General features: G+C 45.2%; 2 protein-coding genes across 4 annotated transcripts in view; one reads left to right on the top strand and one right to left on the bottom strand.

Annotated features, from left to right (window-relative positions):
- Positions 1-25,168, top strand: part of LOC147872384 (kelch-like protein 10) — a 37,290-nt gene that overhangs the window by 635 nt on the left and 11,487 nt on the right. The window contains exon 3 of one of the 3 annotated variants that reach the window (XM_087356794.1): positions 75-162. The exons of 1 other annotated variant lie outside the window; for it this stretch is intronic. The gene's annotated coding sequence lies outside the window, so the exon portion shown is untranslated. Of the gene's footprint in view, positions 1-74; positions 163-22,981; positions 23,269-25,168 lie in introns of those variants that run through there. One more of the 3 variants, XM_087356792.1, reaches the window with a different exon arrangement.
- Positions 6,381-12,942, bottom strand: LOC147872385 (uncharacterized). Its single transcript, XM_087357181.1, has 6 exons — positions 12,475-12,942; positions 11,511-11,680; positions 10,959-11,128; positions 10,259-10,417; positions 8,829-9,036; positions 6,381-7,479 (listed from the first exon to the last, which is right to left on the bottom strand). Exons 1-6 carry the CDS (start codon positions 12,652-12,654, stop codon positions 7,392-7,394), a joined length of 975 nt encoding a protein of 324 aa, XP_087213307.1. The 5' UTR covers positions 12,655-12,942; the 3' UTR covers positions 6,381-7,391.

Genomic DNA, 25,168 nt, shown 5'->3' with positions numbered 1-25,168 from the left:
GAATTTCTTCTTTCACGATTGAAACTGTTATTTAAAAGTTTCCTAGTGAAAATATAGAGGATCTTATATTTCAGATAAAACATATGGATCCGTCCGCTTTACCCCCGTCACACGCCCTATTTGATCAAACGCCCCATTTTCCAAGTTGATTTAATCGAACCGGTAAGTCAAAGTCAGTGACGCAACTTCTGTTCACACCAGTTTCGTATTTATAAAGATCGCTTAATAACTGATGATAGTAATTTACGTTAATAAGCTAATTTGGCCGCCATGTTTTCCAAATAATTTGAATTTGGCGGAAATAAGAACTAGACAAACGCGGATGGGGAGAAGTTCTTAAACGCTTTACTCATTCTGTGGCGACTATAATTCTTATAATAAACAGGTTGATTACATTTAGCGCCAAATTTATCTACACATTTTAATATTTAATTAATGGAGAATTTTGGTGATTACAATCGCAGTTTTTATACGATGTTATGACGACTCTGTTTGAATTGGTTAAAGTAAGTGTCGAGGGACACACATAAAAAGATTAGTTCTTACGAAAAGTTGCAAATGCGCCGAACAGCTCTTTAATGTCTGTCCCTCTTTATCAATTGTGAGATTTGGCCATTTTCATTAAAACGTGTCCCCACATTTCAGTTGTGGTTAAGTGCGGACAATTATATCAGGTCCCTTGCTTTTCTCCGCGCATTTTCAACGCAACTTGAATAATATTTCTCGAAGCGAAAGTTGTCTCGGACAACGAAGGCAGAAGAGACTGGAATGTACGAGTCTCGTGGTTTTAGAGGCAATTGAGCTAAATTTATTAACTTGCTTTACTTTATGCTAACCGACCGTTGTCTGACAGCGAAGTTTGGTAGATAGTTGGTTCAATTTCAGGTAGTCGTGGGAATTGCGAATTCCACTGTTTTAAACAGAGTCCTGAGTGACGAGCCATCCCGTTCTTCATCATGAGTCAGATTTAGTTTCTCAGCTAATTTAACTGCGTAGAAAATCAAAATTTGTTGAGACACGTATTTTCCTCCTGTATTTCAGAAAACAAAAGAACTTCATTTGAGAGACGTATTAAGAATCTACCACCAAGAATAGGAACATTGTTGCTTTCAGTTTGAATAGTTCTTCCATTCTGTAGTCCGTTTCATATAACGTCCAGGCTTGCATATAAAATCGATTGTAACTATCGATAGAAAGTGGAAATGTAATAGGCACAAGAGGCCAATGCAAACATCGTCGATGATAGTCGCAAGGCGCATGAGTAATCAGGGTTTCGACACACGGACGGACGAACGAACACGAAAAATCCATTAGTCTGTGGCTTTTAGATTATGCCCTTCTTGCAAGGGAATTCGAAGTTACACGTCATCACCCAAAGGGAGAAAGCAAGGGAAGGCAGGAGACAAATGGAGAAAAAGTCACAATGAGGAACTTATTATATATATTTTAATTTTAAAAATAGTTGTATTAAGACGATTAAGTCAATGCTGCTGAAATGGTTAGGTCATCTAGCATGCATGAGCAAGGAGAGATATTTGTACAGCGTTTTGGTGTGAAAACTGAAGGGGCGAGGTAACTCGGAAGCCTTGGAATATATATGAATATAATATTAAAATGGATCTTACAGGAATAGAATGTGGACTGGATTTATCCGGCTGAAAACTATAATCCAATTGGGGTTTTTACGTATAAGGAGTTATATTTGACCAGCTGAGCGATCATTTGCTTGTTAAGATCCCTGATGCATGTAATTAGTTTACATGATCACCACCACCATCATCATCATCAGTGTCGCGGATTAAGACTGTTCCTTCGTTTTGTCTGACGTCCTTTGACTTTTCCCTCCCTTCGGCTTGCGCTGACAGAAGATCCTGGGTGTCGCGTTCTCAGGCGTTCTTTGCGAGCGTACGACCCACTTCTTTTGTGAGGCTTTTAACGTAGTATTTATATAGGCATACCTCGCTTTATTGCGCTTCGCAGATATTGCGTTTTTACAAACTGATGGTTTGTGGCAACCCTGCGTCGAGCAAGTCTATCGGCGCCATTTTTCCAACAGCGTGTGCCCACTTCGTGTCTCTGTCACATTTTGGTAATTCTCGCATTGTTTTTTAAGACATAATGCTATTGCACGCTTAATAGACTACAGTATAGTGCAAACACAACTTTTATATGCACTGGGAAACCAAAAAATTTGTGACTCGCTTTATTGCGGTGGTCTGGAACCGAACCCGCAATATCTCCGAGGTATGCCTGTCTTCCTAATTCTCGTTTCTCCTCTTTCGTCTTTAAATACTCGCGTGCAGTTACTTACAACAGATGTAATCATGTCATGATTAAACATTAATGATCTTTTTCCTTCAATCATGATATCAGCTTCTGATTTAAGCCTCGTAACTTAGAACTCGTACAATGAAAACGGATAGAACAGGAGGCGGAAGGAATTTTTGAGTAGGCCTTGGCTTCCGAAATAAGAGATGTAATACCTAATGGAGGACGTAAGCCATCGTTTATTTATGCCATAAATAAGGCAGTCATAATTTTTGGCGCCTGCCGGCTTTTTCGTTTTATTCCCATGTAATTTTTCTTTGGCCGAAATCCAAGGAGCGAAGTCCTTGAGAATCTAACAGTGCGCTCCACTAGTGAAAAACAGTTCCCTGCATCTTATGGAATGCGACGTTTCGTTACCATGTTCGCTGCATCCTGCCGTCGTCCAATTCTTGAGCCACATCGATTTAGTCAACGTACTCACACATTATTTGATGCTGTTAATATTATTCTGCCATCTACCCCTTGGTCTTTCTACTGTTCTCTTACCACATTGCTTTTCTTATACAGACAAAGAAGCTTGTAATTAATGGATGTGTCCGTGTTGGCACATCCGCCCCGCATTCAGAATGTTTGAACCAATTAATCGACTTTCGTGAAACTTACGCGCGTCTGTGTGTGCCTTGGAAGGTGTGCCGCTGGTCCCAACATAGAATGGACAGAGTATAATCTCGCGGCTATTGAATTGCCTCGCATTCTCTTATTTATTCGGCTCATTTTGGCTGACGAGGTGGACGATTGTCGGTCGTTTCTGCGAGCAGGTGAGGAAAATTGTAAGCCAGAATGTCACGTCGATCAGCAGTCGAAAGGTCCGATAAGTTTTTACAGGGAACGAACCTCGGCCGTGTGCCACGTCCGCTATTCTTGTATCCCTTATCCCAGGTTTCGCGGCTCGTGTTTGCCTTCGGTCTGGAACACGGGTGGCAGAGCGGTTTGCCTCAAGGTTGGCGATGCGTCGATATCTCGCAGTGCGTGGGAGGGTTGATCGTGCAAACCTCGAACAGACTGACAACTGACTCACATCTGAACGTAGAATGTTTGTTACAGGAGATGTAGGATGCTGGGGGCAGCGATTCGGACAAAGTTGACAACTAATTAGATTCTGTTCAATGCAAAAATTGAATCCGCCAGATGTCAGTCAAGACCTGCTTATATACATCGTTAAACACAAGCTCCTCCGCCTTCAGCATCCCTCACAAATCATGAATCTCGTGTGCATATGGAAGGGTTTTGTGTAGCTGGCAACGCTGCCGGTGGCACACCTTCATGAGCTTTGCTTAAACTTTAGCTCTTTCCACATTTTATCGCTTTAACTCGTCCTTAACCTCCAGAAACATTTCCCTTCGTATGGGAGATTGACGGAATGGTTTTATTATCTTGTTGCCCAATCGTAGCTCCTTCTCGTCTCTTTTCTGCTGAGGCTTCTAGTCGCTCGTGGGCTCAGCTCTGTGGCTGTTGGTGGCCGGATGACCTTAATTCTCTGGATCTAACTGTCCAACTGGTGACCAGTTTTAATCGAAAACCCCTGCTGCTTATGCCATCATCTGAAGTATGAACATTGATTACTATCTTGGGTTTATAAATTATGGCTGTGCACCAGATTCAACTCCATAATTCTGCAACATTTACAGCAACAACAAACCAATACACAAATAAGGATTCCTAATATTAATGCCAGTATGCTTAATTGGTAAGTTTTATCAGCTTTCCTAACTCGTCTTCTTTATGGCTAGCTAGCTTGAATTCGTCGGTGTGTGTTAAGTACTTTCTCTATGTGCGTTGCTATGGGAATTGCATCTGCTCTAAGCTCGTCGCAGAATTCCGTTGTTAAAGTTTAAGGCTGCATTAACCTCCTTGTGTGTGTTTTGACATTCCATTCTGTAGAAGACCTGATCAACACTTGTGATCCATAACCTGTATAGTATTTGTGAAATTAATTTTGCCATTGTCTTTAATTTTCAAGGCAAAAGGCTTTTGGTTCTGATATATTGTAGTTAAGTGGTCAAGTTAAGGGGCAACTTAGTCCACGCGTTACCCTTGGATGGAAACCACAATGTTTCTCCAAGTTCGATGCCTCATTAGTTGAATGACTTATGTGAAGTGGAAAGTTCTGTTTACATACCCAGCTGGTTTCCCGTGCCATTTTACGATGCACCAAAAATCTTCTTTACTTAATCTAACATCACAAGCACTTCTTTATCTGGTTGGATGGATTTATGTTTGCTAATCTCTTAATCACTCAGACTGGAAATGGTAAAACTCTACGTACGTTACAGGTGTAACGGCTTACTAATGGTACTCTCACAACATATACTTGCTTACGTGCTATCAGATACAACTCTGTATCTTGTACTTTAATTAATTGACATGGATAAGCGTCGATCAGTGGTACTGGGACATGCAAATCTCGCGGAAGGTCTCTCAGGTCTCAATTAAACGGACAGGTGACAAGACACGTGGCTGGATGATGTCCTTCTGAGCATTTACATCGTATTCCTCTCTTACTTCTGTCAGTGTGCGTTCCAACTGAATGGTACGTTCATTCAAAACAACTAACAGTGAAACGTACGTATACTTCTGTTTGATTACTCCATTCTCCTCAACATGAATACTAATCGGTTCCAAACCCTTTCGCTAACACAGCTTCGTTCGTGGCGGCAACATGGAATGTGTAATTAACTGACCTCAACGTAGATTTGACTACAGGCATCTGCTCCTTAGACAGCTTAATAAGATCTGCCTGTTCTAACACTAGCTGACTAATTTTATCATTGTAAAAATCTCTGATTGTCATCGTCGAAAACTCCAACCAATGCATGGGATACCTTTCGTATCAGATTTAGTATTTCTCACCTCTGCCTGTGGATTGTCTCATCTGCTCTAGTTATCTGATTTACAAGATCACGCTTATGCTTCAGCATGGTCATTTTCGTGTCTGCCTCATTAATCGTTGTTCGATAATCAGTCACATTCACCCAAAGCTTACCATCACACCTATCACAATATCCCAGAGTTAATTCAGTGTCCTTATCTGTCAATTGAAATTCTCGCTCGCGCTCTTGCTGTATATTTACATACGTCATCACCTTCCATTTGCTGCTGTCTTGCGTCTTGCATCTGCCCGATGTTCAGAGTAAAGTTCTGGAGCCTTCGGAACATTCTGTACGCCAGTGACGCGCAACCGATGTGCCGCGAAATGCTCACCTCATATTGCCTCGTCTTCAGTTTCACCGCGTATCGAACTTATTTGCTCAACAGAGCAGGCACAAGTGTCACACTGACTATCAAGTGAATGTAAACGTCCTACTTATTCACACTTATTACCTTTTTGAAGTTAAATTATTACCATATAATATACAAATAATTCTTTGCTCTCCTCTCTAAGATTTAAATACTCAACAAAGTTCATTGTGATTTGAGCTCGTAAAACGTTTTAAGGCTTTTATAGACAATAGTGTAATTTATCCCCAAATTTTTATAAATGTAATGTCTTGTATCTGCGGTCGCATTCCTCAATACTTCAGTTAAATACTGTTACACTATGTAGATGTTCTCTTAATTTTATTTCGACTGTAAATGGAAACCACATAGCTATTAAATGGATTATTGATTTTCATAATAGTTAATTATTTATGTCTAGGTTTATTTTACTGGATTACTGGGAACTACCAATTCTTCAAGTGCATGAGCAATGCGGGTCCCAACTTTTCGTTGGCTTGATCTATGGACATTCCGTAGGACTCCTTGGACGAGGGATCGGCCCTTCGCTAGGCCTCTACTGTACACAGGAAAGCACAACACAGAAAAACGCTGACAAACATCCATGGCTTGAGTGGGATTCGAACCCACGGTCCCAGCGACCAAGCGGCAGAAGGCCCACGCGGCCACTGCGGTCCCCCAGTTTTATTTTAGATTAATATTTTCTCTTCTTACATCCGCTGTTTGTAAATGACGGTCACATTCCATAAAAATATTCCACATGCAGTGGGATCTTTGGGTCGAAGGACAATGATTTGAATACTGTGAAATAATTACACATAATCTATACGTAAAAATATGAATGACTATCTTTAATTTTAAATGACTACACATACATAGGAAATATTATATTTTAATTTATTCAAATAATGAATATATTTAAAACAAACAACATAATAATAAGTATGGATAATCATGAACTTGAAATGGAAAAGTTTTCGGTTGGGTTGTCATAAACCATCTATCACCCCCCACAACATACAAAATGGGGTTGGTGTGCCGCCATGACTCTTCGAAAATTTTCAGTGTGCCGCGAGTGTAGAAAGGTTGCGCTACGATGTCGAGGCAATCGTAACCCGGTATTGCACACAGAGCAGTAAACGCCAGAGCCCATATCTGCAGTTGCACATGAAAAGGTTGCAATAAGTTGGCTTGCACCTTCATTTCTTTTAATCGTTTTGCTTCCAGTATTACATTAGGGTCGTCTATTCTCTTAATTCTATCTTTTCATTACCCTGAGACAGTTTGTTCTGCTGGCATTTCGCCCTATTACAGTCTTCTGTGTCGTTCTTTATTCCCTCCCAGGAGACCGACTACCGTATTCTACGACAGGTCCGATTCATGCATTTCTTGTATAATGTAAATCCGAAACGTGGGCAACTGCACAGATTCCAACTTCAATGTGCGTCTGCATCGGAGCTGCTGCAGTAGCGACTGTACCCGCCGAGTGGCCACGAGGGAGAGCGACTTTTTAAATACACGTCGGTAAGGACGCGAGGTGCCTCGAGAAGACTGAATTGTCTCCTTCAGGCTATTCTAATCTACCGCCGGGAACTTACTTCAGATTCAGTGGCAAGCCCTCAGGTGTCAACGTACAAATGACACACCGAAACAATTAGCCATCGCACAGGATGAAGTGAACTTCAGTGAAGTTCCTTTTGTCTTGAACACGTAAGAAGGCGCTTCCTCAATGGTAATCGTCGGCGATGTCATAGTTTTTCTGTCTTCCCAGTCGTCTTCGACTGTCAGAGCATCCAACAACGTCCAGCACTCTGCCATTCCTTATACAGCAACCGATCCCTGTGTTTTTAAATGTAGTCGCAGGCATTGGGAAGTCCCTTGACCACACAGGCCGACATCCCATTTCTATATGTAGTCATGTTCGCAACCTCGCACCTGCAGTTTGAGAAAAATTAAGAGTGAAAAGAAGCAAGGTTATACGTCATGTAAACCCGAAAATAATTAAGCCCCTCATGGGAAAAAGAATTATTGAGACCTTCATATTCACCCTTAATTATTTTTCTTTTAAATTACTCTTACGTATAATAACAACCATTTTCTTCAGAAATGTGTTTTTGTGGTTCTAAGATGTCTTTGAAATGTGGTGTTGCAGAAGATTACTATCAATACACTGAACTGCCCGTCAAACTAACATCTCTATATTGAATGAGCTTAGAATAGCGTATCGCTGGTCTTCCAAGATCTATGACCGAATCCTGCGATATTTTAGGTGCATTATGCGAAGAGAAAGTGGCCTAGAAGAACTGGTCGTGGAAGGCAAAGTCCAGGGTTAAAGGTCACGAGGAAGATTCCCGGCAAGATGGATCGATCAAGTGAGCGTGCTCACTGGAAATCCGCTCAGAGACGCCACTACAAAAGCACTGGACAGGGAAGAATGGCGGATCCCGCAATTCGAGGTCACGACGAATAATTCCGAAGCCATTATCTTTGGATTGCGGCAGAAGGGACATGGAAGCCCGACACTTAAACCTTCTAGATTTTTCCCAGTCAACCTCCAACTGAAATTCCCCCAGCACGACTTTTGTGTCTACTTCCCGTACTCGTATCGCCACCGGCCCAGATTCTGATCCAGACCGCATTTCATGATCCGTTTTAATAGTATCCTCCCATCGAAACATACCTTAGTACCAATTGCGTCGGTGGGTTCTAATCTGTATGATCATAACAAATTGCCCTCTTTTAACAATTAAATTAGAAAATTAATTGTTCGTCCAACAGAAAACATTCCTGGAGAGGGACTTTCGGCGTAACAAGAGTAAGAAAAGGGATTAAAACAAATACAAAGAACTTGGGATGGATGCAAAATGTCGCTAAATCTCAGGCCTGCAAGTGGCCAAATACCGAGATTATTACGGCGGCGTCGATGTGCCGAGCGCCGAAAGTGTGTCCATGATCAAAGAAACTTCGTCTGTGGTCTTATTATCGACACAGTTATTGTTTACGTCCGCTTAGCATTACTCAGCCATCTGCAGCTTGGATTTAATGACCGAACGCGATCGAAACATTGTTCTGCCCGCTCTCACTGCAACACACAACCCCCGAGCACGTTTCGCGGGCGACTTATAAAGCCGAGATGATTCAAGCAGCAAGCGCCTCTGAAACGTCGGAAAATTTCTAAGAGCCCACAAGGCCAAAACAATCCATAGGACTGGACACCTTGATCGAAACTCATTCATGCTTCACAAGTTATAGTTTGTGAAAAGATCCTAAATAAACAAACAAACCATTCATTTCTGCTGACGTCGAAACACTCCACTCGGCAAGTGCTGATTTCGTTAATGAAACCACCGATGGCGTAGATGGTGTCGTCAATCACTTGAAGCGCGAAGTCACGACGTGGAATAAGCAGGTGGGAGATCTCGGTCCACGTGTCCGTTTCTGGGTCGTAATACTCGCCACTGCTCGTAGCGCGAGAACCTTGGATATATCCTCCTGCGGGTACAAATGTTCTGTGTTAAGTCTGCCGAACGAAACGTGTTCCAAGTCCTTGACGATAATTATGACTCCCTCAAATGTTGAAGAAATTTCTAGCCTTTAATGGAACCAGAATGTTCATTACCATGTTCGCAAAATCCCATCATTCGACCGTTCTGACGTACGTTATTATTTTCTAAAATCACTTTTAATATTATCCTCATATTTACGTAGTCTCTTCTCTTCAGGTTTTCTGGTTAAAACTTCGCATTTCTTGTATATTCCATGCGTGCTACACACTCAGCCAACGTCGTCATATGGTTTTATGCTCCCAAAATATGAAATTCGGTCAAAGTAATGAATGAATCAACGAAACAAAAATGTGTAAAGCCACATGAGTGAGAACCGAGATAAATTCACTCGTTTTTGCAATGTTCATGTTTATAACGGCTACAAAATGAAGAATAAAATGTCTATGATGGAGCACACTTTATCTTCCTTATAGCTCGATTAGTGAACAATGGAATTTATGAAACACGCAAATCACAGTTCTGTAGTTCATTTATGCAGCACGCCATTACAAGAAGATTGTCCTGAACTATGCAGTGTCTCGGAAGTCACCGAACTCAAGTTTAATGCCATGTTCAATGTGCATATTGGATTATAGTTACGTATTAAGCTTATAATTACACAGTCGAAACATGCGTTGAAAGAATTCCGAACACACGCGTAAACAACGGAATCCGTTTCAACACGTTCCCAGGCAATCTGACGACTGACGAGTGACTCCGTCGAATTTCCAAAATTATTTTGTACCTCAGCCATTGCCACGCCCGTTAACTGCTACATACGACTATGTCCGAAAACACTGTTCAACAATAAACACCTTGCATTGTTGAAAACGTAATTTGTTGCACAAACCGCCGAATAAATAGCACGGAATTCAAAGAAACCGCTTCAAACAACGCGGGCTCTGTAGGGAGACGAGGAGACGAGGCCAGTGTTGCCACGCACGGCAAAATGAAATTTACCTCCCACGCTTAACAAAATACGTGACTATTGAGGCACACTATAATAGAAATACAAGAAAAGATTGTGTGTTGCTGTATTTAGTGGTCTTTGTGGAGAAAGTTGTCGAAACCGCGATACACAAATCATATAATAAGAGGTTAAAATTGTTGACAAATTAATTCCGTAAATGAAGGAGAAAGATATTGCTTGCAAAGTCGAAAATTCTTACCTACGGCGTACACACGGCCGTGGTAGGCGACGCAAGACAGGCCGCTGCGTGTGGCAGACATCGGGGAAATGTTAGTCCACAGGTTCGTCTGTGGGTCGTACACCTCTGCTGAGGCCAAATATTGTTGGCCGCTGTTTCCACCAACGACGTAGATTTTATCTGTAAAGAGAGACCAGCTATATGACACAAATGGTATCATATATTTGAGATGGGCTGAGTAAATGTACCGATCCGTACGTAGTGCAAATGTGGGACAATTTGTAGTTGTGATTGCGCAAAGATTCTGCATTTAATGTCTTAGCAACTGTAAGTAAATCGCTTCCGGTGTTCATTTGTTTCTTTTATTCTATGCTGTGTGCTCTAAACATAACGATGTAATTAAAGTAATTAGCCTGTCGAAGGAAATGATTTTATTCGGTGAAAAGAGAAGGATAAGAATGCAACATAAACAACATGAAGTGTGTACGACAGGCAATTGTTCTGTGCTCCGTTCTGTCGCCAACTTCTCACTTCCGATCAGAATTATATTTGAAACGTTGTTCATTGCAGAAAATACGTTCAAGACTTCGATCTAATTCTATAAAATAGTTCCTCTTGGTCCGTTATTGGGTCTTACTGCGCTCTATCACCCGCAGGTGTAACTGGACTCTACCTCTCAGTTCTGATAGCCTCGCATTCTGTTTCACGAGATTCGCGTTACCTTTGAGTGCGGTCGCACTTGCGTCGGATCGATTCGTGTTCATAGAAGCGATCATCGACCACTGGTTCGTCCTGTAGTCGTATCGCTCGGCCGTTTTAAGTCGACCCTTGTCAGTGTAGCCACCAGCAACGTACACCTGACCCCCGAGCACTGCCACACTGAGGTAGCCTCTGAAACCAAAGAGTACAGACGTTGATATGCTTCACTCTCCTCTGACTTTGAAGCTCATTTATTGCTCACACAAATACATTCTCTTTCGCAGAACCTCACTCTGCACTCTTTATTGCTGAATCGTAATTCAAATGAGTTAGCAAGAAAATCTTATTTATCTAAAACCTGGAGAAACTAAGAACGAAATTAGTAACTGGCTTCTATTCGGGTTTTTACGAAGACCAACATTGGTGCAAGTGTACTTAATTGCACTGTACCGAATGCTCCTGTTTGTGAGCGGTACAGGTTATAGCCATTGCACACACATAATTCTTGACTAGCAGAACAACTATCAGCTTTTCAAGGAGGACGGAATTCGTTAGTCTCTGAGTTGTGTCTTACCTCCGGTCATTCATCGGCCCCACCTCGTGCCATGTCTTCGTAACTGCGTTGAAACGGCGGACTGAGCTCAAGAATTGCACGCCGTCAGAACCACCGATGACGTAAATGTTAAATCCGACTACCGCCGTGCCATGTTTGCCTCGCGGTCCGGTCGGGTCGTTTTCCTGCATCTACAACAACGACATAATACGGGCATATAATTCTTTTGTTCGTGAGGTCCACTCTTGGTTAAGTTTTTACCTACGATTCTGGACAACCAAGGGAGCAGAGGTAAAGCCCCCTACAGTGGACGAATATTGTTACACCGTGCTGGCTGCCCCGGCCTACGGACGCCAGAAACGTCGTGAGAAATTAATGCAAAGCAACGGTGAAATTGTGGCTAATGTTTTCTTGAAGTCTGTGAGTAGCTGATAGCGTATACATTTGATACATGAGGCTTTCACGGTGGTGAAGACAGCGGTTGGTGACGAGGGCTTTAACAACACGAAGCTAAAGGCAGTACGTTCCTCGGAAACAATGAAATTACGTACCAATTCACACGGCGGTACTACCCAAAAAACCAGCATTCTCGGTCCTCAGTACTTACGTAATTTTTTAAAATTGAAAATAACAATGATGGACAACAATAATTTCGTTTAAGGTCCAAACTCACCAGACAAGTTGTTATAACGTTTCATGTAGGACGATTGTAGTAAATGTTGTATTTGGAGAAACAAAATTTATTTCGTGGACTCCAATTTGAAAACATTTCACATACGAGAAACTTTTATTTAATTTATTTATTCGATTTAATTCCCGTGCCTGTAACTTATTTAAAAAAAATTCCAATGAAATGGAAATAAATTAAGGCGAAAAAATTGGCAAAGAGAGTTCGAATACTTGTAATGAAATAAGAAAAAACAATTAAGTGGCGGAAATAAGCAAAGAGACATTATTCAACAAGGAGCAGTTGTGTGGAGCTCACCTTAATCCATCGGTCTGCCCGCGTGTCGTATGTTTCCATGGTATCAGCGGTCCACCCTCCAATAACAAAGAGAATGTCATGAGGGATTCGCGGGATGGCAAACCTTGGAGTCAGATATTCCCTGTCGTTCGCCAAGTTCGTTTCTAAGTCGTGCAAAAACTTCTGCATCTCTTCGATCATGGGTCTGCATGACTCATTTTCCCTCACATATGGATGATGTCTTACCTGTTTAACAGCGCAATGTAAACCTTATAAACGTTTAAGAAAAGAGAGTGTGAATCTTTAGAGATTTCATTAATGACGAAAACGGTTTTGGTTGCGAAAACCCACCGAAAACGATTATGGCTTACACAGAAGAAGAAATTTCTTGTTTTACGTAATGTCGCTCTCACTAGTGTACAGGTTACAGAGAGTAGGGAAAACAATGTTAAAATCGATCTTACGGAATTCAATTGAAAAACATTTCAATTGCAAAATACAAACAGACTTTAGTAAGATCTGTATTTTGAGTTGCATTCAAAAAAATTATATTTATTTATTTATTTATGGGGGAGACCCCATGCGAACTGCTTACTTCGATCGTCTTTAGTTGATAACTTTGATTCAACGTCAAAATGGTGTAGCGTGGAACGAAATTTATAAAAACTTAGTTCTACAGTGAATAAAAGGTAAAAGGATGAATAAATAGTTCTTTGGAATAATACATGCACACACACTAACACGTGTGCATATATATATATATATATATATATATATATATATATATATATATATGGATGCTACCCAAACGTTCAGGGAATTAGCCCATAAAGAAAATTGCTTATCATAACTCCAAGTTTCCACCGACTCCTTCGAAGTAGTCTCCTTGTGCATAAATGCAGCAATCCCAGCGTTTTGTCCATGATTCCATGCATCCCTGGAAGTCTTCAAGTGTGAGCGTTTTAAACACCTAATGCGATTCTGCCTGGATCTCCTCAGTTGTGTCAAAACGACGGCCTTTCAATCAAAATTTAATTTTGGGGAACAGGAAAAAATCGCAGGAGCGAGGTCAGGCGAATAGGGTGGGTGGGAAATCACTGACGTGTTTTTGGAAGCCAAAAACTGCCGAACAACGAGCGATGTGTGGGCGGGCGCGTTGTCGTGGTGGAGAACCCAGCTGTTATTCTCCAACTTTTCCAGACGTTTGCGCCTAATGCTCTCCCGTAGCCGCTTCAAATCTTCACAATAAAACTTCCCGTTGACAGTTTGACCTGGGGGGACAAATTCCTTGTGGACAATGCCTTGGATGTCAAAGAAAAAGATCAACATGGACTTCACATTTTTGCGAACTTGACGTGCTTTTTGGCCGCGGTGAATTGGGCGACGACTGCTGCGTAGTCTCAGGGTCATGACTCATCACCGGTTATGACCTTGGAGATGAAGTTGGGGTCATCTCTGGCTTCATCTTTGAGTTCAGTGCGGACATCGACGCGATGCTCTTTTTGGTCGTTGCTCAGCAGTCTCGGCACAAATTTTGCATCAGTGCGTCTCATGTTCAAATCGTCTGACAAGATGCGTTGCACGGACCCGTATGATATTCCTACGATCGCACAAACATCACGGATTGTTCGTCCACGATCTGCAACCATAGCCTCTCGCACTTTCCCGTTGTTTTCCGGTGTTGTGCTTGTCGATGGTCGTCCTGAACGCTCATCGTCGTCGACAGGGAGTGATTTTTTCTGTCAGGTTTGTCTCCCTTAGCTGGCCAGTCCCAATTTGTAAGCGTCGGGAACTCGCTTGTTTGTCCTTGCAACACAGCCGTAAAAACGTTGCCTGGGATTCATGACTTGGACGTGCATGCATCGGACTTGGTAGGAATGAATGGCATTTCCCGAGTTTTAATGGTACATATCTGCCAGAAGGATATGTACTCTCGAGGCCACATACTAACCCTTTGGCTCCCACAAAAGTATTACTCTGTTATCATTTGGTCCCATTCCATCCTAAATGTAAAAAGTCAATTTTTAGTATTAAATGTTTTCTCTATAAGGAAATTTAAAAATAATGAGAAGAGGTTTGAAAAAAAATTGTAATTTTATTTTCCTTTATTTAAAAATAACGTCGTGTTTTTATGCTTGATTAATTTTAAAGACCAATTTTTAGGGGCCCGGGCGCTGTTCATCCCACCTCACCTGCGCAAGGGAAAATGTTTCCGGGGGGGGGGGGGGGGGCATGTGGCCAGCGGGACTAATGTTGTGCAGTCTGGTATAGACAATGGCAGTGTATTTGCCTCTGAACTTGGCCGATCTCTCTTTTCAAGGAAGGTTTGTGCGTCTGAAATCCTAATCTCATTTTCTTTCTAATTCCTGTCACAACTGAAACTTAAATCGCTCCTTATTTTTAAATTGTAACAAACCGAGTCATGGCGGTATAACCATCCATGGAGGGTGGGGAAAATGCCACATCTTAACGCCTGTCTAGGGGCTATAGGGCAGCAACCCTGCTACTGGACTTGCCCTGCGACTGGCTGGTAACCAATGCAGGGGACTTCCAATTGATTGCTCGAAAATCTCATGAAGAAATGCGGACGGATTTTACTTACGACGACGGTGATTAAGGGCTGAAAAGTTGCAATGTGGAATGTTCGGGGTGTTACTAACAAAGAAGATAATTTAGAATTGGAAATGGAAAGTAGCAAAATAGATATCGCAAAAAGATATATAAAGGCCCAAAAGAATTAAGAAAGTTTATAATGATTAACTCGGGGGTGCCAGAGGAAAACTGGGTATCATCAAGAGTTGCAATATTTGTTAGAAAAGATCTGAAAAATTGAGTGCTGAATTACGAATGGTTTTCCCCAAGAATTGTAGAAATCGGAATAAAATTTTGACATAAACTGTGTCAGTTATTTGTATTTCATGCGGCATTGGAAGGAAAAGATTTAGAAACAGCAGAATTTTACACCGAAATTCAAGAAGTGATTAAAGGCGATTTTAATGAAATATTTGCAAACCAATCTGTTTGTGGATGCACTGGCACAGAAGGAGAACCAATCATAAATAATAAGAGGAGATTACTAATGGACTTCTGTCTCTTCAACAATTTGAAGACAACAAATTCCTTCTTCAGACACAAGAAAAGAACACAATATACGTGGGAAGCAAGAGGGCTAAAGTCTGTAATAGATTATAGTACGGTTAATGAAAAACTGAAACGAAACAGAACAGACTGTGGAGTTTTCAGAGGAAGTGAAATTGACGGTGACCACTCTTTGGTTTAAGGTAGATTTAAATTCTGTCGATACTCTCAATCATCGTAAATTTACAATTCAGATGCTCATATAATACCATTTATTTTGTACCAGAAAATAAGCCATCAAGAATGCAGCGTAGAGCAGCAAACAGTGAATATTTGTTCTATAGAATGGTTATCTAATTCTTTACAAACCTTTCAATCCTTCAAGAGTTATCTGAGGTTATAAAAACCAAAAACAGTAATTTTAAAGCCAACCAGCAAATTAAAACAAATATCTCAACATACATCACAGGTTGTACATTGCACTGATTGACAAGTTCGTATTTTGAAATCAGAGCCTCCAAAATCTATTTGTTCTGCCAACAATCAGTTCCCGATAAACAACTTAAAAAATAAGCCGACGTTTCTACTTTTTGTCGAAATAGTGGCAGGGGGGCTTGCTTGTAACAAGACTGTTGGAAAACATTAAAATTGGATCAAGGTTTTAATACATTTCTTGTTTTCAAGAACACATCGCATCTTTATTTAAATCACAAACACAATTAACGGATGCAGAAATTCTTCGTTGAGATGTTGTGTGACCCCACTGAGAATTTTTGCCTGCTGTCCTTTATCACGAAGAAAGTATGTCATTATACACCGTGTTTCAAAAGTAGCTTTACAACTTTGAAGGAGAATATAAATTTATTTAACGGACGTGCGTAATATTTTTAAATGCACAAATTTAGCCAAACTCATCGAGTTTCATGCACATAAACTGTACCCCCTCATTACCTGGGACCAACCAACCAACCAACCAAAAAGCTAACTGAGGGCGGAGTCCTGTGCAAGCGCAAGCGTCGTCCCTTCCTAGGTGACACCATTCCTGCGCACGAGGCGCATTGCTGGAAATGATACACGGTCTTAAACTAAAATACGGAAATTATGCTAACGCTAACGGGGTTTCGTCGTGGCGGGAGCCTCGACCATTCAAACTGGGATCTGTTGCTGCTGATGGGAGGTTATCCTGTCAGGCAAGTTGTCGAAGGAATTTGGTTGGTTGGGTCTCTGGGGTATGAACCCAGAGAGGGAGGGGCCGTTTCGGCTGAAGGCCTCTGCGGCATGGGGGGAAGATCACTTCAGCTGATGGCCTCCATGATCGGGGGGAAGGGTGGCGGGCCGTGCCCCTATTAAGTTATACCCTGGCATTCGACTTACAACTGAGGAAAGCACGGAAAACCTCAGTCAGGGTAGCCGAGTAGTCTAACCACTCGTTGTGCTGACTTGGCCGTCTTTTGGGGATGGCTTCGGCTGGCCTGCTGAACATCAGTCGCCCTCGGTTGCCCTTGGGTGAACTCTGGCAGCCCTCATTCGGCACGAGTGTCTTCCGAGTTGCCGAACTAAGGGGTTCCCCACACCAGCTAACCTCGAGTCAAACCTCTCAGTTAGTGCTCTGATGTGGTCGGCAAAGAAAGGGACCCCCAGATCCTCATGTATTTGCCTGTTACTAACGTACCAGGGCGCGTTAGTAACAATTCGAAGACACTTGGATTGCAGAACTTGCAGCTTCTGGACGTGGCTGTGGGCAGCTGACCTCCAGATCGGGCATGCGTAATCCATTATGGGACGGATGAGCTGCTTATAGAGTAGTACACCGTTCCTGATTGACAGGCCACTTCTCCTATTGATAAGCGGGCCTAGCACACCTAATCGTTGCGCTGCCTTCTTTCCCACTTGGTTGACGTGCGCCGACCAAGTAAGCCCGGCGTCAAGGGTGACCCCCAGATACTGCGCTGTTTTGACCCATTGGATCGGCTGTCCGAGGAACTGCACTGCTCGGGGCTGTTGGATGTGTCTTCTCGCGGAAATGAAGAGAACCGCGGTGCTCTTCGAGACGTTGATAGCAATCCTCCAGGCCCTGAGCCAGAGCTCAAGTCTACTGAGGTAGGTCTCCAGATACCTGACGAGAAGCGTTGGGCTACGGGACGTGACTACTAGAGCCGTGTCGTCCGCGTATTGTGCTAACTCGACGTGGCGGGACGGTGTGGGTATGTCGTTGACATACAGACTGAAGAGCACAGGGGAGAGAAGTCCGCCCTGCACGACTCCAGCCCGCATGGCACGACACGTGGACGTGGCCGACTGGAACGACGTCTGGAATGTCCGGTCAGCGAGGTAGGAAGAGATGGTTTTCACCAAGTACGACGGGAAGTTGAGGACGGTCAGTTTGTATAGGAGGCCTTGGACCCAGACTGTGTCGAAGGCTTTGGCTACGTCCAGGAAAACCGCGCCGGTTAGCCGCTTCTCATCAAGGTTTCTGTTAACCCTTTCGGCGAGGCGAGCCAGCTGTAACGACGTGCTGTGTCTGCGTCGAAACCCAAACTGCTCGTCGCGCAGCAGCCCGCGTTCGCCGACCTCGTGTAGGACCCTCGTTAGGAGGATCTTCTCGCAGAGCTTGCCGAACGTGTCGAGAAGACTGATGGGTCTATAGGAAGAAGGTAGCGTGGGGTCCTTCCCCGGTTTCAGTATGGACACCACACGAGCGTGTTTCCATGCCGAGGGGAAGTGCTGCCTGCGGAGGACCGCGTTGAACACTTTCGTGAGAAAGGTTATCGCACGCCGTGGGAGATGTCTCAGGACCCTGTTCGGTATACCGTTGGGGCCCGGAGCCTTGCCAACCTTGAGTCCCTTGATGGCCTGGGCGCCCTCCGAGGGACTGGTTAATTTCGGTTCACTTGCGGGGGCATACTCGTATGTTCGCATGGCCTCGTTAATCATGTCAATTGCAGCCGGGTCCGACGGGTTGTCTACCGGCTGGAACTGGACCTCAAGGTTGTCGACCAGGGCTTCTGCCTTCTCGGGGTTGGAGAGAGCCAGTCCTCCCGGCACTAGCAAGGGGGCCGACGGAGTGGGGACTCGCATCACCCGCTTGGTCATCTTCCAAAGCGACTGGTCCTCACAGTCCAAGGATTCGAGCGTATCGCTCCACTGTTCGTTCCGCTACTCGTTGAGACGATAGGTCACCGACCTCTGGAGTCGATTGACCTGGGTCTTAAGAGCGGGGTCCCTCCTGACCTGCCACCGCCTCCTCAGCCGGTTCTTCAGGCGTATTTCATCCCGAATACTAGCGGGCAGAAGCGGTCGCCTGTCAACGCGGGGTCGAAGCTTGGGAGCGGACGCTGCTGTGGCTTCCAGGATAGCACTGGTCAGCTCCTCGACGCACTTGTCGATTGCCTCCTCGTCGTTTACCACGGGGTTCCCCGGGAGTCTGCTTTCGAGGCAAGCCTGGAATGCCGCCCAGTCCATTCTCGCGAAGTCCGGGCGATCAGGCAGGTTTTGAAAGGACGATCGGCACGTGGTGCGATGAGGACGGGCAGGTGATCTGACCTGAGTGCGGAGCAGACAGTCAGGTGCACCGGTAGGACGAAGTCCTTGATGAGGACAATATCAAGGACGTCGGGGGTTGCGTTGTGTGTGTAAGGAGCCGTGGTTGGGGAGTCCGGCCCGTAGATCAAGCAGGAATTTCTGTTGGCGTAATCACGCAGGAGCGAGCCCCTAGCAGAGATCAGCCTAGAATTCCAGTCCGTGTGCTTCGCGTTGAGGTCACCAGGCAATAGGACAGGTCCGACTCAATCCAGGGCCGGGTGGGTGCGAGGTATGCCGCCACGAGCTTGACTTTCCTGGTTGCCAGCACCAGGTGAATGGCGGTTGCTTCCAGTTGCTGCAGACCCGAGACCGGCACAGGGTAATACCCCTGCGGACAAGGATCGCTGTGCCGCCCCCAGCGTCGGGCGGTCCGTACGGTGGCAAACGTAGTTCGCAAACCTCTAGGTCCGACCCGACGTGAGGTGCGTCTCGTTCAGGAGGCAAACATCGACTCCGTAGTCACCGAGGAACTGCTCCAGCTCCAGCTTCCTGCCGCGAACACCGTCGGCATTCCACTAAGCCAGCCGCAAGGCCTTACCACCGTGACCTCTAGGCCGTGCAGTCATTGTCGGCCATGAAGAGGAGAACGGTTTGGAGGAGGGCTCGCGGACGAGACCCCCCGGGTGGGAGGGAGTGGATCGCGGCGAGGAGACGGCGTGTCAACTCGATGCAGACCCGTGGCGAGAGGGTCTCCAGGACATCTGAGATGTCCTGGAGCGGTGACTGACCCTTGGGTGGGGTGGGGTCAGTCTTCTTGGGAGCAGGTGCAGGTGCAGTGGAATTTGCCACCGGCACCACAGGACGAGCGGGCTTGGCACGGCCGCTCTTGGGGACAGCCTGCCGGTCAGTCCGTGCAGTGGCGCCAGATGGCGTTGGGGCGGGGTTATTCATAGCCGCAGCCTTGACGACGCGGCTACCACGGACCACGTGGTTCCACCCAGGGCCCAATTTCTCCTGTTCGAGAGAAGGCTTAGCTGGCGCCGATTTGGGTGCTGGCAGGCGCGTGGAGACGCCGCCCTTTCGGCCGCGATCTCCTTTCGCACGCTGTGCAGCGGCCGCCTTGGCTTCCTTCCACTTACTGCAACCTCTATAGTTCGCAGTGTGGTTGCCCCCGCAGCTGCAGCACTTAAGCTGCTGCTTGGGGGTGGCACACGACCCGGATGGGTGAGCGTCCCCGCAGGCCACGCACCTGGGTGCATAACCGCAGTTCCGCTGCGTGTGCCCGAAGCGTTGGCACCGCTTACGCTGCATGGGCCCCTTCGGTGCGACGTACGTTTCCACCGTGACCCGCAAACCGCAGATCTCGGTAAGGGAACGCACTTTCGCCACGTCGGGGTCCCGTGCTACCGACACAATGAAGTGTGGCGTAAGGGGACGGTCACCGTCCTGGTCCATGGCCCGGCGCCTCGATCGCAGTTGCAGGACACCCTGCACAGCAATGTGCATGGCGGCCAGCTCCCAGCGTATCTCGGCCTCGGGCATGCGCACGCCCAGGTTTTTTTTATCACCAGGCGCACGCACCGATCCTCGGGGAGGGAGAATGTGTGAAAACTCACACCCTCGCCCTCACCGAGGGACTGCAGGACCCTGACGGTGGCCCGGAACGCGTCGGCGGTCTCAGGCACAAGAGTCACGAGGTCTCCCTTCATCTGTGCCACGATCCCGCAGGCCGACTCCGCGCGAATCCTATGCAGGAAGCCGCGTACGTCCTTCACCCCAGAGACGTACACCGGGGTTTTGTTACAGCGCTCCCTCGGAGCCGTTTTGTCCACTTGAGCGTGGGAAGAAGCGGCGTCAGATGACACGCCAGTGAGCGGCCCGGATAGGTCCCCGGAAGCCCGGGGAGACCTGCGCCCAAGTGCCTCCTCCATCGAGGAAGCGGGTCCCGGCTGGGAGTCGGGTCCCTTGGCTGAGGGCTTCACTGTCCCGCTTGGCGGTTTAAGCGCGGCAGGGTGAGCGGGGAGAGGTCCGCGGGACGACTTCACGTCCCTCACTTCTTTAACCTCTTGCGAGGCCCCGGCTTCAGTGGGGAGCGGTGCCGAGGAATCCACCCCAGCAGTCGCCCCTTTAACCGGTCGCCCGGCCACTACCCCGGTGTACGCCGCGCTGACCTCAGCATAGCTGCCGAGTTGCCGGCCACACGAGGTGGCTTGTTCGCCCGTGGAAGCGGTGGTGGAGGTTGCTGCCGCCGCCGGGCCATCGGGCCGATGAACTTTTGCCGGTGCCGGCAGAGGAGTGGACCCGGCTCCGGACAGTGGCCCGGGCACCGGGCGCCTAGATGCGGGTTCCGACCAACCGCCCGAGTTGGACAAGTCCAACTCGTTGGCTTTGCTCTTGCCGGCGTTGGCTCGAGTAGGCCCTCCGGCCACGGCTGTTGCTGCTGTAGTTGCTGCTGCTGCTGCTGACCGCTGCCTCTTCTTTTCCGCGGCGATGGCGTCCATGAGCTGCTTCCGGACCTGCTGGAGCAGCTCAGGGAGGTGGGCCTTTAGAAAGGCCAGCTCGTTTCCTTCCATGAAGAGTAGAGATCAGTCAATCCGAGAGCAGAGATCAGTTCGCTATCGCCAATCTCCTATCTCTCTGCATTACCTGGGAGAAACGCGCGAGTACCTCAACAACCGTTTCCTAGGTCGGTGGATTGGTCCGGCCGCACCAATAGCATGGCCACCTCGTTCCCCGGATCTAACACCTAATACGGGGTTCGGTCGTGGCAGGAGCCTTGACCATTGAAACTAGGGTTTTTGCTGCTGATTGGAGGTTATGTCGTCAGGCAACTTGTCCAGAAAATTTTAGTTGGTTCGTTCCCTGGGGTTTGAACCCAGAGAGGGAGTGGCCGTTTCGGCTGAACGCCTCTGCAGCTTGGGGGGGGAGGAATCACTTCAGCTGAAGGCCTCCATGATTGCCTTACAACTGAGGAGAAGTACGGTAAACACCAGTCAGTGTAGCCGAGGAGTCAGACTACTCGTTGCGCTGACTTGGGCGTCTTTTGGGGACAGCCTCGGCTGGCCTGCTGAACATCGGTCCCCCTCGGCTGGCCTGCTGAACATCGGTCCCCCTCGGTTGGCCTTGGGTGACCTTTGACAGCCATCGTTCGGCACGAGTGCCTCCCGAGTTGCCGGACTAAGGGGTTCTCCACACCAGCTAACTTCAAGTCAAATCTCTCAGTCAGTGCTCTGATGTGGTCGGCAAAGAAAGGGATCCCCAAATCCTCGTGAATTTGCCTGTTACTAACGTACCAGGGCGCGTTAGTAGCAATGCGAAGGCACTTGGATTGTAACACTTGCAGCTTCCAGACGTGGCTGCGGGCAGCTGACCTCCAGATCGGGCATGCGTAACCCATCATGGGACGGATGAGCTGCTTGTAGCGTAGCACACCGTTCCCGATGAACAGGCCACTTTTCCTATTAAGGAGCGGGCCTAGCACGCTCAATCGTTTCACCGCCCTCTTTCCCACCTTGTTGACGTGCGTCGACCAGGTAAGCCCATTATCAAGTGTAACCCCCAGATACTGCGTTGTTTTGACCCATTGTATAGCTTGTCTGAGAAACTGCACAACAATGCCGAGTAAACAAATGTATTTAAATTATATTTAGGCAATAAATACAATGCAAGGAAGGGGGTTAAAACACTTGAGTAAGATTTTGAAACGCAATCAACCCCCCCAGAAGGGGGGTTGGTCAAGTGTTTTAACCCCCTTCCTTTCATTGTATGCCGCGTAAACAGATGACGTTTCCTAGGTAACATCAATGCCGAGTAAACCCGTCTTCTTTACACTTTTTTGCCGAATGACCTTGATAAAAGAAAGGAGCGCTTTGCTCTAGTGCCTGGATGAACCGTATTGCACTCCATTCCGTTACCTAAGAAACTAATTGTTATGTCATCTGTTTATTCGGCGTTGTTATGGTTCGCTATTGCCGTAAACAATCCGCTTTCGACAGTGCGGAAAGAGCTGAGCTGTGCATCGCTTGTAGAAGAAGTGTGTTTTGACTAGATAATTTTGTGCTGTTAAAAACTTTTTAGAATAACACAATTAATTATCTTACATAAGAATTATTAAAAATTCTGTGATACTGCCCTCCAATCTCTCCTTTTTATTTCTGATTCAATTTATCATTGCTGTTGGACATTGAGGTCTCTTACAGTTGAACAAAGTTTCAGGTGAGGGATTCCTATTTATTATTGTTGTTTATCGCATTTAATATTTTTATATGCATTTGTGAACTCTTGTAAGAGAATTAGGTTTGTCTTCTTTCTAACAAAATTTCAAGTAATATTACATTGACTTCTGTTTGTTCACGGCATCATTGATAGTAAAATAATATTCCGGTAGGCATTTAACATTTTACAATTTTACAGGAATAAAACGTGTTTCGTAGCCCAGAATCTTAATAAAAATATGTGGATGTTCAGAAGTGGGATATATATTCTGAGTAATAATTCTAACACTTTACATCTCTGGATACATCGACAATATTAAAGCGTTTTAGGGAATTGCGAAGAATTTTTATTTCGGTTTTATAAGCCTAATTATCGATTACTCTCCCTCTCATTATCTTCCTAAAACAGCGGATTAAATCCGGGGAACTCTTGCTATCATTGAGTGCAAATTCTTTTGTCCTCACGCCTGATATCAAAAGAAAATTAAGATTAAAATAAACCAGAGTATAATTTTGCCAGTTATGATATATGGGTGCGAAACTTGGTCTTCACTTTGATGGAGGAACATAGATTGAGGGTCTTTGAGAGCAGAGTATTAAGGAAGATATTTGGACCTAAAAGAGATGGAGCCAGATCATTAAGAAAATATCATAATGATGAGCATCACGGCCTGTAATCCTATGCTGATATTGTTAGGATGATTAAATCGAAGGAGGATAATTTGGGCAGGTCATGCAGCACGCATGGGGGAAGGGAAGCGTGTTTACAAGGTATTAGTCGGTAGGCCTGAAGGGAGGAGACCGCTGGGAATACCTAGGCATAGGTGAGAAGATAACATTAAGATATACCTTAGGGAGACAGGAATCGATGGATCGAACTTGATGCAGCTTGCTCAAGATAGAGTCCGGTGGCGGACTTTTTTGAACACTGTGATGAACCCTCTAGTTCAGTAAGGAAAATGGACTATTTTTTGACAAGCCGAGTACCACTCGACTTTCCATAGAATATCTTGCACTTTCCAGTATGTGGGTGGCGTGATGTAGGCCTCATCCACGCATTCGGTAGAACAGTGCTTCTCAAACTCGGGTAAATTACCCAAAAAAAGTAAAAGTGGTTTTTCTTTGGGTAACGACACACGTCGGAATACACATTAAAATTTACCGTAAAAGTGTAGAAGAATTACTCTGAAGAAAGCCATCAGTCATTGTGCTCCGATGCTCTAAAACAGTCTAACAAGTATTTATTTGCTACTTACATCCATTTCCTCCCAATTTTGCAGACGTAGAATATAAGATGAAGCAGTGGCTTTGTATTCATTAGCTGGGATCTGGGTGATACAATATTTTCATGGTGAATAATTACCAAATTTTTATGGCTGCTAAAATATTTAAAGATGTTTAAAATAAAGACATTGCAGCAAACATATTGCTTGCTTCCTATTTTTTACCGAACTCTCTTCACGTGTCACATGTTTTCTGTGCAGTTAGTGTTTTGCCTACATTAGGTAAAAAGGACTTTCAGATAAGCGGTTTTGGGTACTGAAGGAAAAAGTTTGGGAAGCAGTGCGGTAGAACAATGTACAGCTTTTGTGACTGTTCACAACTGTAATTCTCGCGTTCATTTGATAATTTTAAATGACGTATTGTGCTTGTAGTGTATATGAATGTGTAACATAGGAAGGAAATCATCAATCATATAAGCTCTTAAGCACTTTTAGTTCCACAGAGAGAGAAGAACTCGAAAATTTTTATGTCTATGAAAAGGCGTTGTCTTCTTTTCCAAAATTTATTTGTTAACTGTCTGTTTCTACATCAAACATCACATAATTTCTATGGCATATCTTTTTCGTAATTTCTTAAATCGGTTCATCGGAAATGGAGCATCTGAAGTTTTAGAGATT

This window comes from Zootermopsis nevadensis, unplaced genomic scaffold (genome assembly GCF_977971745.1).
Source record: "Zootermopsis nevadensis isolate Lab colony 2312 unplaced genomic scaffold, Znev_1.0 Znev_ptg000028l, whole genome shotgun sequence".
NCBI classification, from domain to species: Eukaryota; Metazoa; Arthropoda; class Insecta; order Blattodea; family Termopsidae; genus Zootermopsis; species Zootermopsis nevadensis.
The sequence above is the reverse complement of the archived record's forward strand: the minus strand, read 5'-3'. Positions and strand labels throughout refer to the sequence as shown.

Bases quoted from the DNA above. Each gene is read 5' to 3' on its own strand.
- LOC147872385 (XM_087357181.1), bottom strand. From the start codon at position 12,654: ATGATCGAAGAGATGCAGAAGTTTTTGCACGACTTAGAAACGAACTTG. The intron at 10,418-10,958 runs GTAACGCGAATC...CTCTCTTTACAG, and splicing joins AAGTGCGACCGCACTCAAAG to ATAAAATCTACGTCGTTGGT. The intron at 7,480-8,828 runs GTTTGTTTGTTT...CTCAAACTGCAG, and splicing joins GACGTCAGCAGAAATGAATG to GTGCGAGGTTGCGAACATGA.